The sequence below is a fragment of the Bufo gargarizans genome, chromosome 5, assembly GCF_014858855.1.
Source record: "Bufo gargarizans isolate SCDJY-AF-19 chromosome 5, ASM1485885v1, whole genome shotgun sequence".
NCBI lineage: Eukaryota > Metazoa > Chordata > Amphibia > Anura > Bufonidae > Bufo > Bufo gargarizans.
This window is the reverse complement of record NC_058084.1, coordinates 459,649,156-459,662,889: the sequence shown is the minus strand read 5'-3', so window position 1 is coordinate 459,662,889 and position 13,734 is coordinate 459,649,156. Positions and strand designations below refer to the sequence as shown.

General features: G+C 43.6%; 1 protein-coding gene across 1 annotated transcript in view; it reads left to right on the top strand.

Moving 5' to 3' along the window:
- The window catches only part of BZW2 (basic leucine zipper and W2 domains 2), an 84,316-nt gene that overhangs the window by 50,302 nt on the left and 20,280 nt on the right, over window positions 1–13,734 (top strand). The window contains exons 4-5 of the mRNA XM_044294445.1: window positions 12,489–12,592; window positions 13,662–13,727. Of these exons, the coding sequence (XP_044150380.1) occupies window positions 12,489–12,592; window positions 13,662–13,727 (170 nt within the window). The remainder of the gene's footprint in view (window positions 1–12,488; window positions 12,593–13,661; window positions 13,728–13,734) is intronic.

Below are 13,734 nucleotides of genomic sequence, written 5' to 3'. Positions count from 1 at the left end.
CAATTCTTAATCGTAGGTCTTCTGAGAGCTCTTTTGTGCGAGGCATCATTCACATCAGGCAATGCTTCTTGTGAAAAGCAAACCCAGAACTGGTGTGTGTTTTTTATAGGGCAGGGCAGCTGTAACCAACACCTCCAATCTCATCTCATTGATTGGACTCCAGTTGGCTGACACCTCACTCCAATTAGCTCTTGGAGATGTCATTAGTCTAGGGGTTCACATACTTGTTCCACCTGCACTGTGAATGTTTACATGGTGTGTTCAATAAAAACATGGTAACATTTAATTCTTTGTGTGTTATTAGGTTAAGCAGACTGTGATTGTCTATTGTTGTGACTTAGATGAAGATTAGATCACACTTTATGACCAATTTGTGCAGAAATCCATATCATTCCAAAGGGTTCACATACTTTTTTCTTGAAACTGTAACTACTATAATACTGCCTCTATGTACGAGAATATAACTACTATAATACTGCTCCTATGTACAAGAATATAACTACTATAATACTGCCTCCTATGTACAAGAATATAACTACTATAATACTGCTCCTATGTACAAGACTATAACTACTATAATACTGCTCCTATGTACAAGAATATAACTACTATAATACTGCTCCTATGTACAAGACTATAACTACTATAATACTGCTCCTATGTACAAGAATATAACTACTATAGAACTACTCCTATGTACAAGAATATAACTACTATAATACTGCTCCTATGTACAAGAATATAACTACTATAATACTGCTCCTATGTACAAGACTATAACTACTATAATACTGCTCCTATGTACAAGAATATAACTACTATAGAACTACTATAGGGGGGCGGAGCCGAGCCACGCTGCTGAATGGCCGCACGAGCTTGAGCTCCTCCAGCATTCCGGCTCATTTACCCTATAAAAGCTTGGATTCTACCTGATTATGGGGAAACCTGGCAAAGAAAAGACAAGAGGAAGCTCAGAGTCCACTCCACAGCGCTCCAGACAGCCTGAAATGGAGAAATTTCTCCGAAAAACGCAGAGAGCTGCCGCACAAAAAGGCGCCAACATGGCGGCGTCTATTGCACAGGACTCTGATGCAGGAGAGCTATCCGATGCGGGCAGTGGCTCCGATACCTCAGACAGGAGGCCCAGAGATCCGCCTCTGTCGGAGCGGACCCTTCGTCGGGTCCTTGAATCGGCCCTTACGCCTCTTAAGCAGGACTTGGCGGACATCAAGGACGACATGAAGCACTTAGGCCAGAGAGTGGTCACGCTGGAGGGTACGCAGGGCGCCATCTTAACCTATGAAGGTAAAGCGTCAGAAGTGCTAGCGTCCCATAAAGCTCTACTAAATGAGGCCTTCCTGAAACTGGAGGACCAGGAGAACCGGAGTCGCCGGCGCAACATACGCATACGCGGCCTTCCTGAGTCGATAGCAGCAGAGGCCTTACCGACTGTGGCGCGTGAGTTGTTCTCCACCATGCTGGGGCCAGACAGAGCGGAAGGGATCGTGGTGGAACGCATACACAGGGCGCTGCGTCCTAGGCCTAAACCACAAGAGCCACCACGTGACGTGATTTGCGGCCTATTGAGCTATATAGATACCGCTGCACTCTTAAAAAGGCAACGTGAGATGGAGGTGCTGGAGTACGAAAACGCGCAGATACAGATGTTCCAGGATCTGGCGCCATCCACCCTGGCTAAGCGGCGCCTATTCAAGCCTCTCCTCGAAGTTCTTAGGAAGACGTCGACTCCGTTCCGGTGGCTTTATCCGTTTGGACTGGCTGTCTCTAGGAATGGAAAGCTGCTTACAGTACGGTCACCTGCGGACCTGGAATCAGTTTGGAGGTCCCTGGATGTCCCTCCGGTGGAGATTCCCTCGTGGCTACCAGCCGACCAAGATGGCCCCTTACCTGTCCCGCCGCGGGTGTCTCCTTGGCAGACGGCCTCCGCAAGCAAGTCGGATCGCATGGGTCGCAGCAAGATGGACAGGGCCCTCACTTGAGCCCAGAACAAGGTGCCGTTGATTATTTTTGCCTGTTGGCAGGGGCTGCCGACACCGTGCCTTGCCTTCTGTTCCTATGTGAGAGATGACTGTCTCCCGGCTTCACAGCCTATTGTTTACATAGAAGGTTAAGGCCTTCTTTCTGGTTCGTTTTGCTTTTCACAAGGTATTACGTTTTTTGGTCCTAATGTTTTTTACAACAAGACACGCTTTAATCTGGACTCTTTTCTGATGTTTTGGGACTCTGCCTCTCAGTAGGCATTTTTTCTCTCTCCCCAACTGCAGGGGAATGGCCGGAACGTTTCCGGTGCTGGAAGCATTTTATGTTTTTTGGTCTCCGTTTTTGTAGTAGACCTAGAGGTGCTTCACTTGCCCCCTCGCCATTCCAACCCTGTCTTGGATGGTGATAGGTGAACACCTACCTTTCTTTTAGATGTATGTTGCATCTGAGCTGGTTTTTTACCAGTCCACTATGTTGTTGGTTATTTCACTTAATTTATTTTATTTTACATGTTTTCCCTTTCCCTCCCTCCCTCTTTCTGCTCATATATGCTATACTCTGTTAGACATTTTCATGGGTGATTTGTGCTTTCTCTGCCTAATACGGATTTTGTCATGTCATCAATTGTAGTCGCCTCCCTGAATGCGCACGGGCTGAACGAGCCATGCAAAAGGTCTCACACCATATCCCTTCTGCTGAAGGATAAGGTCTCGGTGGTCTTCCTCCAGGAGACGCATTTTAGAACGAATAAAATCCCCCATCTTCCTCCTAAGAGGTTTGTTCAGTGGTTTCATAGTACACATGATTCCGCTAGTAGAGGAGTTAGTGTAGCTATACACAAAAACCTCCCCTTTAAGCATGCAGCTACTTCAGCGGATCCTGAGGGCAGGTACATTTTTGTAAAGGGTGTAATTGGTGACTCGCCGGTTACATTCGCCAATCTCTATGCGCCTAATAGAGGCCAAGTACCATGGCTCGTTCAGACCCTTGCCTCCTTATCAGCATTCACTGATGGGTTGTTGGTTCTGGGGGGCGACTTCAATGTGGCTCTGGAGCCAGCTGTTGACACATCGTTGGGGAGACCGTCTGTGTCCTATAGGCTCTTGAGAAGGCTTAAGTCTTCCCTACGGAAATTGAAGGTCCTTGATGTTTGGCGTACTATGAACCCTAATGGCCGTGATTATACCTTTTATTCACATGCTAAGCTGTCATTCCATAGGTTAGATTATTTGTTCCTGTCTGACTCACATATACGCAATGTCTCTGAGGCCCGGATTGGTAGTATCACATTGTCCGACCATGCGCCTGTCATCATTAATTTCTCCCTGTCCGGATCAAAGAGAAAAGAACGCATCTGGCGTCTGAACGACACCCTGATTTTGGATCCTACCCACGCTCGCAAAATCAGGGCCTCGCTTTCCGAGTTTTTTGTGCTCAATGACACAACAGAGTCACCTCCTTCCCCTTCCACTCTATGGGAGACACATAAGGTAGTTATACGGGGGGAACTAATAGCGTTAGGGGCTTATGTGAAAAAGCGAAGGACACAGGCTTTAGATGCTTTACTCGCGAAAATTGCTCGCCTTGAGTCCTCTCACAAGGAATCTCAGGCTAAGGCCATTCTGACGGAACTCACTGAGGCTAGAGTACATCTGAAAAATCTTTTAAATGTCACCTCTGCAAAGCTGATCTTACGCTCCCGATTTAAAGCCTATGCTCATGGGGATAGAGGAAACAGACTGATGTCGGCGATTGCTAAGAAGCAGTTCTCTGACTCCTTTGTTTCCTCTATTAAGGACCCCAAAGGCAAAGTACATAAATCCACCCCAGATATAGCTAAGGCCTTCTGTACTTTCTATGAGGCGCTCTACAACCTGCCCCCCCCCCCCCCCCCCCCAGAGGGCGCTGCTGCTGCTGATATTTCTGAAGCCACTAATAAATTCCTGCAGAATTTAGACCTCCCCTCCATATCCTCTCTCAAGGCATCTCAGCTGACTAGGCCAGTCACCGATTCAGAGGTCCATAAGGTTCTCATGTCCATCCCCTCGGGTAAGAGTCCAGGTCCGGATGGGTTTTCTATTGCTTACTTTAAGTCCTTTAAAGATGTTTTAATTCCTCGTTTTAGGGACCTGTGCAACCACCTCCTCACTGGGGGCTCTCTGGCTCCGCACTCCTTGATGGCGCATATTACGATCCTGCATAAGGAGAATAAGGATCCGACATGCTGCAGCTACTACAGGCCGATCTCTTTGCTTAATTGTGATGTGAAGTGGTGGGCGAAGATCTTGGCCACTAGGCTCCAGGATGTGTTGCCCGACATCGTCCATGAGGACCAGGTGGGTTTTGTCCATGGCAGACAGGGGTCTGAGAACACTATAAGGCTTCTTCATCTTGTAAACTGGGCCAAACGATCAGCTAAGCCCTTGGTGTTGGTGAGCACGGACGCGGAGAAGGCCTTCGACAGGGTCAGCTGGCACTTTATGTCCGAGGCCCTGTCGAGGTTCGGTCTACCGGACCAATTTATTAAAGCTATCTATACGTTATACTCGGCCCCCTCTGCCATGGTCAAAGTGAATGGTACACTATCGCTGCCATTTCGCATCACTAATGGGACGAGGCAGGGGTGCCCCTTATCTCCTGCGTTGTTCGTTCTGGTGATGGAGACCCTACTTTGTAAAATTAGGTTGGACCCAGAGATTGAGGGCCTACGTATCGGTACCTGTACTCATGTTGCTGCAGCATTCGCGGATGACCTTTTAGTCATGACATCAAATCCTAAGGAGGCCTTGCCCAGGTTGCTGAATGTATTTGAGGACTTTGGGTTCGTTTCTAATTTTAAAATTAATTATGGGAAATCCATGGCTCTCAATATCTCATGTCCACAAACAGTGATCACTGCTCTTAAGCGTGCGACTCCATTTTCTTGGGCCTCTAGAGACATTGTGTATTTGGGGACGCATATTTCAGCTAATGTTCAGGATCTCATCTCCCTTAACTTTATGCCACTTCTGCAAAACGTTCGTTCACATTTACAAAATCTGAAACTCCCGTTTGTTTCCTGGGTAGGCCGTAAAAATTACATCAAGACCTTTATTCTCCCCAAATTTTTATACTTGCTGCAATCCCTCCCTATTTGGCTTCCGAATTCATACTTTACTGAAGTCCGTAGGGTATTCACACGCTTCCTATGGAATGGCAAATCGCCACGTATTGCCTACTCTGTGCTTACAAGGGATAAGAAGTTGGGGGGTTTTGGGATGCCAGATGTCAAGCTTTACTACACTGCTGTACAGCTGGGTAGATGTGCTAATATTATGTCTCGCCAGTCCAATTCCCTTTGCTCCCGTCTAGAAAATGCTCCTTTGACTGACCAGGAACTGTTAGCTATGTGGGGTATAAGGCCTATTTCAGCTAATCATTGTTATACGTCCCCGGTTTGGAAGGGCATGCTGGTGGAGTGGTCTAAAATGATCCAATCCCGTACCTTTAATTTCCCAAACGCTTGTATGCCGCTTAGACTACTTCAATGTCACCTGCACCCTGCTGTGTCACGCCCCTCCGGGATTTGGTCTAAGCTCGCTGACATTGCTCTGCGGGATGTCCTTCTCCCGGACGGTAGTTTGCACTGGGATTCAGTAATGGACCTCCCTGTGGTCAAAGCTGCACCCTTTTTCCATCTAGCGAACTTCCAGAGGGATACAAAACTTTGTGTTGGACCCCTCTCTGGCAGTAACTCCCCCTCCTGGCTTGAAAGGAAGGTTTTGACTACTAAACCTCTTATTCGGCCGTTATCTCAGATGTATAAAGAATTGCTCTCCTCCCTGCCCCCGGAGCTTCGCTTAATGGCTTCATGGGAACGTGAACTCTCCATAGCCTTCACGGATCCAGAAAGGGCGTTTATTTTGGCTCATTCGCACGGTTTCAGCCGTTGTGTGAGAATCCAGGAGAACTCATTTAAACTTCTCTGCAGGTGGTACAAAACACCTGAGTTTTTGCATAAATTGAACCCAGAGGTCTCCGAAAAATGTTGGAGATGTGGCACAGACACTGGATCTCTATCACATATTTGGTGGTTCTGTCTTAAGATCCGGCCGTTCTGGAGCGCTATTGAGGCTCTAGTCAACCAAATATGTAATACTGAGATATCACTGGATGTCAAGCTTATTCTGTTCTGGTGCCCAAATAAGTCCCTTACACCTACCAAACATGACCTTCCAACGATGTTGCTCACAGCGGCTAGGTTGATCATACCCTTTTTGTGGAAGAACGATTCCCCGCCGACTGCCCTTATGTGGTCTGAGAAGGTGGACCAGATCTACCGTTTCGAGGAGCTAGCGCATTGGGAGACTAACTCACGCTCTCGCTTCTTGAAATTGTGGTCTCCATGGAAAGTCTATAGAAACTTTACTTGATAGAGCAGATGTGTATCCCTTCCTGGTTTCCCTCCCCTCCCTCCCCTCCTGACGTCCTCTTTTCCCCTTTTCTCTTTTCTTTGATTTCTTTGTATGATCAATGTCAATGACAGCTGGTACTGTTTGCACTTGACATGTATGCTGGATGACTATCTTGTATCCTATTGCCATCATTGTACTGTCATGTGTGGGCTATGGCCTTGATTTTTCTTTCAATAAAAAGAAATTTGGTTAAGAATATAACTACTATAATACTGCTCCTATGTACAAGAATATAACTACTATAATACTGCTCCTATGTGCAAGAATATAACTACTATAATACTGCTCCTATGTACAGGAATATAACTACTATAATACTGCTCTTATGTACAAGAATATAACTACTATAATACTGCTCCTATGTGCAAGAATATAACTACTATAATACTGCTCCTATGTACAGGAATATAACTACTATAATACTGCTCTTATGTACAAGAATATAACTACTATAATACTGCTCCTACAGACGTGGACAAAATTGTTGGTACCCTTTGGTCAATGAAAGAAAAAGTCACAATGGTCACAGAAATAACTTTAATCTGACAAAAGTAATAATAAATTAAAATTCTATAAATGTTAACCAATGAAAGTCAGACATTGTTTTTCAACCATGCTTCAACAGAATTATGTAAAAAAATAAACTCATGAAACAGGCATGGACAAAAATGATGGTACCCCTAGAAAACACAGAACATAATGTGACCAAAGGGACATGTTAATTCAAGGTGTGTCCACTAATTAGCATCACAGGTGTCTACAACCTTGTAATCAGCCATTGGGCCTATATATATGGCTCCAGGTAATCACTGTGTTGTTTGGTGATATGGTGTGTACCACACTCGACATGGACCAGAGGAAGCAAAGGAAAGAGCTGTCTCAAGAGATCAGAAAGAAAATTATAGACAAGCATGTTAAAGGTAAAGGCTATAAGACCATCTCCAAGCAACTAGATGTTCCTGTGAGTACAGTTGCACATATTATTCATAAGTTTAAGATCCATGGGACTGTAGCCAACCTCCCTGGACGTGGCCGCAGGAGGAAAATTGATGACAAATCTAAGAGACGGATAATCCGAATGGTAACAAAAGAGCCTAGAAAGACTTCTAAAGAGATTCAAGGTGAACTTCATGCTCAAGGAACATCAGTGTCAGATCGCACCATCCGTCGTTGTTTGAGCCAAAGTGGACTACATGGGAGACGACCAAGGAGGACACCATTGTTGAAAACGAATCATAAAAAAGCAAGACTGGAATATGCCAAACTACATGTTGACAAGCCACAAAGCTTCTGGGAGAATGTCCTGTGGACAGATGAGACAAAAATCGAAGTTTTTGCCAAGGCACATCAGCTGTATGTTCGCAGACGAAAAAATGAAGCATATCAAGAAAAGAACACTGTCCCTACTGTGAAACATGGAGGAGGCTCTGTTATGTTCTGGGGCTGCTTTGCTGCGTCTGGCACAGGGTGTCTTGAATCTGTGCAGGGTACAATGAAATCTCAAGACTATCAAGGAATTCTAGAGAGAAATGTACTAGCCAGTGTCAGAAAGCTTGGTCTCAGTCGCAGGTCATGGGTCTTGCAACAGGACAATGACCCAAAACACACCGCTAAAAACACCCAAGAATGGCTAAGAGGAAAAAATTGGACTATTCTAAAGTGGCCTTCTATGAGCCCTGACCTCAATCCTATTGAGCATCTTTGGAAGGAGCTGAAACATGCAGTCTGGAAAAGGCACCCTTCAAACCGGACACAACTGGAGCAGTTTGCTCATGAGGAGTGGGCCAAAATACCTGCTGAGAGGTGCAGATGTCTCATTGACAGTTACAGGAAGCGTTTGATTGCAGTGATTGCCTCAAAAGGTTGCGCAACAAAATATTAAGTTAGGGGTACCATCATTTTTGTCCATGCCTGTTTCATGAGTTTATTTTTTTACATAATTCTGTTGAAGCATGGTTGAAAAACAATGTCTGACTTTCATTGGTTAACATTTATAGAATTTTAATTTATTATTACTTTTGTCAGATTAAAGTTATTTCTGTGACCATTGTGACTTTTTCTTTCATTGACCAAAGGGTACCAACAATTTTGTCCACGTCTGTATGTGCAAGAATATAACTACTATAATACTGCTCCTATGTACAAGAATATAACTACTATAATACTGCTCTTATGTACAAGAATATAACTACTATAATACTGCTCCTATGTGCAAGAATATAACTACTATAATACTGCTCCTATGTACAGGAATATAACTACTATAATACTGCTCCTATGTACAAGAATATAACTACTATAATACTGCTCTTATGTACAAGAATATAACTACTATAATACTGCTCCTATGTGCAAGAATATAACTACTATAATACTGCTCCTATGTACAGGAATATAACTACTATAATACTGCTCCTATGTACAAGAATATAACTACTATAATACTGCTCCTATATACAAGAATATAACTACTATAATACTGCTCCTATGTACAAGAATATAACTACTATAATACTGCTCCTATGTACAAGAATATAACTACTATAATACCGTTCCTATGTACAAGAATATAACTACTTCAATACTGCTCCTATGTGCAAGAATATAACTACTATAATACTGCCTCCTATGTACAAGAATATAACTACGATAGTACTGCTCCTATGTACAAGAATATAACTACTATAATACTGCTCCTATGTACAAGAATATAACTACTATAATACCGTTCCTATGTACAAGAATATAACTACTTCAATACTGCTCCTATGTGCAAGAATATAACTACTATAATACTGCCTCCTATGTACAAGAATATAACTACGATAGTACTGCTTCTATATACAAGAATATATATATACAACTACTATAATAGTGCCCCCTATATGAAAGAATATAGCTAGTATAACACTGCCCTTTAGGGAAGTCTATTTATCGATGTATTGTGTTATATATAATCTGTATCTTATCCCGCTTCCCCGGTGGGCTCCTTGCTGTTATGTATCATTTCTGTCATGTTCTGTGATATAGCGGTATGGTCCGGTCTCCATTAGGTGTCTACATTGTAACATCTCACCGTTCTATTAGATTTCCCGCCTGGCAGACATTATGTGGTAATGATGGTAAAGCAGCTTCTGTCTCCAGAAATGGAGTGATATCTATCTGTCGTCTGATGCGGATGGAGATGTGAAGTTCCTACCGCCGGTGGGGCGGGGGGGGGGGGGGGTTTGGCGGGTGGTGGAGAAGACATGGCACCTGGGGGGCAGTAATAATGTGATGGGTGTAATGGGAAGTCTGACACGGCTACAGATATTTTTCACAGTATTTCCAAGCTGCAAATTTTTTGTCCACTGAAGAATGAGCTATAAATCCATCACTTCATCCCCTGGGAAAATCACAGATAGATCTAGTAAATGAAATGTGTCCTGTGTTGACCATATGTCTTAACGGGCGTGATTATTTATACAAGCAAGCAAGTTCCTGTTTTAGGAGTTAATTGTCGACCGCATGGTAGTTTTTATGTGTTTATTGCTGGTGGTTGACGTACATTATTATAGTTCTCATCTTGGTCTTCTCTTTCTGGTGGACATTTATCTCTATAGTGTTCTTTATTTAGCACCGACAGATTTTGTCTTTTTCTACCTTTTAAGATGTCCTCACAATTTTCTTTTTGTAATATGTCTGTGGGATATACAAGAAGAACCTGGAGGAGACCCATTGGGAGAACATACAAACCCCATGCAGATGTTCTCTATGGGTAAATCTGCATCAAGAGCCTAGATCAAACCATTAGCTCAAAATTAATCAAAATTCTACATGGAACACTCTTCTCTCAGAGGTTGTCAGCCCCTTTAAGTTTGAAAAAATGCTGAGAATGGTGTCTAATAATAAAATAAGTTGTGCTCACCTTTCCCCTTCCCTGTCACCCCCGTTCCTGCACTTCCTGGTTCCCGGCCAGTCTCTACTCTCTGGTCTCGACACACAGGAAATTATACCTTAGCCAATCACTGGCCTTATCAAGAGGGACCAGTAAGTAGAGATTCCCTGGAGAACCCCTTCCGGTCGACCGTGGAAGACCAGATGTCTCACCACCCCTGGGGCCCCAACTGAGCCATATACAATGCATTCGGAAAGTCTCCAGACCCTTTCACTTTTTTTAGGTTTTGTTATGTTGAAGCCTTGGTTTAAAATAAAAGCTCACATTTTTCCCCATCATTCTGCCCTAAATCCCCCATTGAAAAAGAAAAACTAAAACTTGCATTGACATAAGTATTCACCCCCTATACTCAGTTGAAGCCCTTTTGGCAGTGATTTCAGCCTCCAGTCTTCTTGCAGATGATGCCACAAGGTCTTCCCTGTAGACCCTCGCAGGCTCTTCAAGGTTGGATGGGGGCCATCGGTGGACAGTCATTCAGGTCTCTCCAGAGATGTTCCATTGGGTTCAAGTTAGGACCCTGGTTGGGCCCCTCAAGGACATTCACAGAGTTGCTCCTGTGTTGTCCTGGCTGTGTGCTTAGGGTCATTGTCTTGTTGAAAATAGACCCTTCAGCCCAGTCTGAGGTCCAGAGCTCTGGATCAGGTTTTCATTAAGAATATCTCTGTACTTTGCTCCATTCAGCTTTCCCTCTACCCTGACCAGTCTCCCTGTCCTCTCCAAGCATGACACTTAGAATTGGTTTCATCAGACCAAAAAATCTTGTTTCTCACAGACAGAGAGTCCTTTAGGTGCTTTTTTTTCCTAACTCCAGATGGCTTTAATGTGACTTTCTCTGAGGATATTCTTCCTTCTGGTCACTCTTCCATAAAGCCCAGATTGGTGGAGGCTGCAGAGATGGTTGACCTTCTGGAAGTTTCTTCCATCTGCACACAGGATTTTTGGAGCTCAGCCAGAGTGACCATTGGGTTTTGGTCACCTCTCTTACCAAGGTCCTTCTTCCCCAATTACTTAAGCTACTTTCACATCAGCTTTTTTCCTTTCCGGTATTGAGACCCGTCATAGGATCTCAATACCAGAGAAAAATGCGTCAGTTTTGTCTCCATTCATTGTCAGTGGGAAAAAAACTTAACTGAATGGAATAGAGTGCACCAGAATGCATTCCGTTCCGTTTGGTTGCGTTCCCATGCCGGACAAAAAAACGCTGCAAGCAGCGTTTTTGAGTGTGTTATGGGATGACGAGCAAGACGGATCCAGCATGAAACACAATGTAAGTCAAAGGTGCTAGACCCGTTTTCTTGGACACAACAGAAAATGTATCCGGCATCCATTGAGTTACAATTGTTTTAGTGCCGATCCTTGTAGACAGCCGTTCATAACGCATGAAGCCGGTTGTATTATACTAACGGAAGCATTTTTGCGAATCCATGATAAATCCAGAGAAAAACGCAGATGTGGAAGTAGCCTTAGTTTGGTGGGATGGCCAGCTCTATGAAGAGTCCTGGTTGTTCCAAACTGACTCCATTTAAGAATTATGGAGACCACTGTGCTCTTGGGAACTTTCAGTGCAGCAGAAAAGTTTTGTCCCCTTCTCCAGACCTGTGCCTCCACACAATCCTGTCTCTGAGCTCTACAGGCAGTTCTATCCTCCTCATGGCTTGGTTTTTGCTCTAATATTCATTTCAAGCTGTGAGACTTTATATAGACAGGGCTGTGTCTTTCCAAATCTCTAATCCACTGAATTTACCACAGGTGACTCCAATCAAGGTGGAGAAACATCTCGGAGATGATCCAGAGAAATGGGAGGCCCCAGAGCTGAATATCAAGTGCCTGAATTCTTATGTCCAGGCCTAATTTTTGTTTTTTCTTTTTTAATAAATTTGCTAAAATTTCTAAAAATTCCTGTTTATGGCGCATTGAGTGCAGAATGATGAAAACGTGATTTATTTATTTTTCAGGCCGCAACATAAAAAATAAAAAAAAGCAAAATGGTCTAAAGAATTTCTGAATGCTTGATATGTATCATATGTTTCTGAATTCGGTGATTTTGTAGCCATTGTCAGAAGTTTTATATTCAATTATTCATGTCTTCTCCTTAGCTCCAGGAGGCACTAGAATCGACGATGGAGACAAAGCCAAGGTGACCAGTCACTGTGTCTTTGGAGCAAATGAGGACTATGAGACCATGCGTAATTATGCCCAGGTAACAAAGACACTTAAAGGGGTTGTCCTATCAGGATATCCTTGTCCAGTGCCCTATTTAGGGAAAGGTCCTTATAGGTGCTCTTCTTTTTCTGTGCCATGAAATCCAATCCTGTGAAAACTATCAACATTGCTGCTGATGACGGATCTCTCTTATTGTGGAATTTTCTCTATTTCATACTTTCTAAGCACATTCATTAAACTATTAGTTTGACTGGTTCACTTACCTTTAATATCACTTCCGGTATGATTTATTCATGTGTTAATCAGAAGTCCTGGGTATTTACCCAAGTTGTAATGTTTGCAGAAGCTAGCCTGCTTGTTGACAGTTTCCAGGTGGCAACAGAAGACGTATTCCAATTATGCTAATCACATGTATATTAAACTTTTGGTTTTGTAGTTCTATTCCATTAGGACATAGTGATGGTCAGTGACTCCAGCCTAGCTGCAGTGTCTGTTGGAGTTTGCGACTGTATAGAGCACTACCTTTATTGACTTTTGTATACTGCCCCCTAGTGGCAGCTCTAAGTACTAAAGATATCGATCAACAGATCTTTTTTTCCTTTCATTGCAATAGCAGTTCAGATCCCCCCCAAAAAATGTGCCCTTATCTTTGGCACAGGGGCCATACAAAGATCAGGGCAAAACTGGCTGCCTGCATCCACCACTAGGGGGAGCTCAGTTCATAGGGATTTATACAGCTTCCATTGCAATTTATGGAAGCTGTAGAATTTCTATTGACTGACCTCCCCCTAGTGGTGGATGCAGGAAAAAATCCTTAAATCTTTGTCATGCAGGAGAAGCAGTTCAGTACCCCCCCACTTCTTCAGCCCCTTAGCAGTCACGTAGTCTTTGTGATAGGTACACCACTGGTTGTATATGAACAGAATCACAATGCCCATCTGGTTGGCAGGAGATGGCTTTGCCCACTTTACTGGAGCTGTGGGCGCCTCTGCTGGGGTTTGGGGGACTCTGTCTGTAGTGCAGCAGAACACACTTCAGCCGTAAGTGATTTTTGTTATCGCTTCTTGTTCTGACACTATTCTGTCCTCTTTTACTGTTCTTTCTAGGTCTTCAGCAAATTGATCAGAAGATATAAATATCTGGAAAAGGCCTTTGAAGACGAAATAAAAAAGGTAAGAT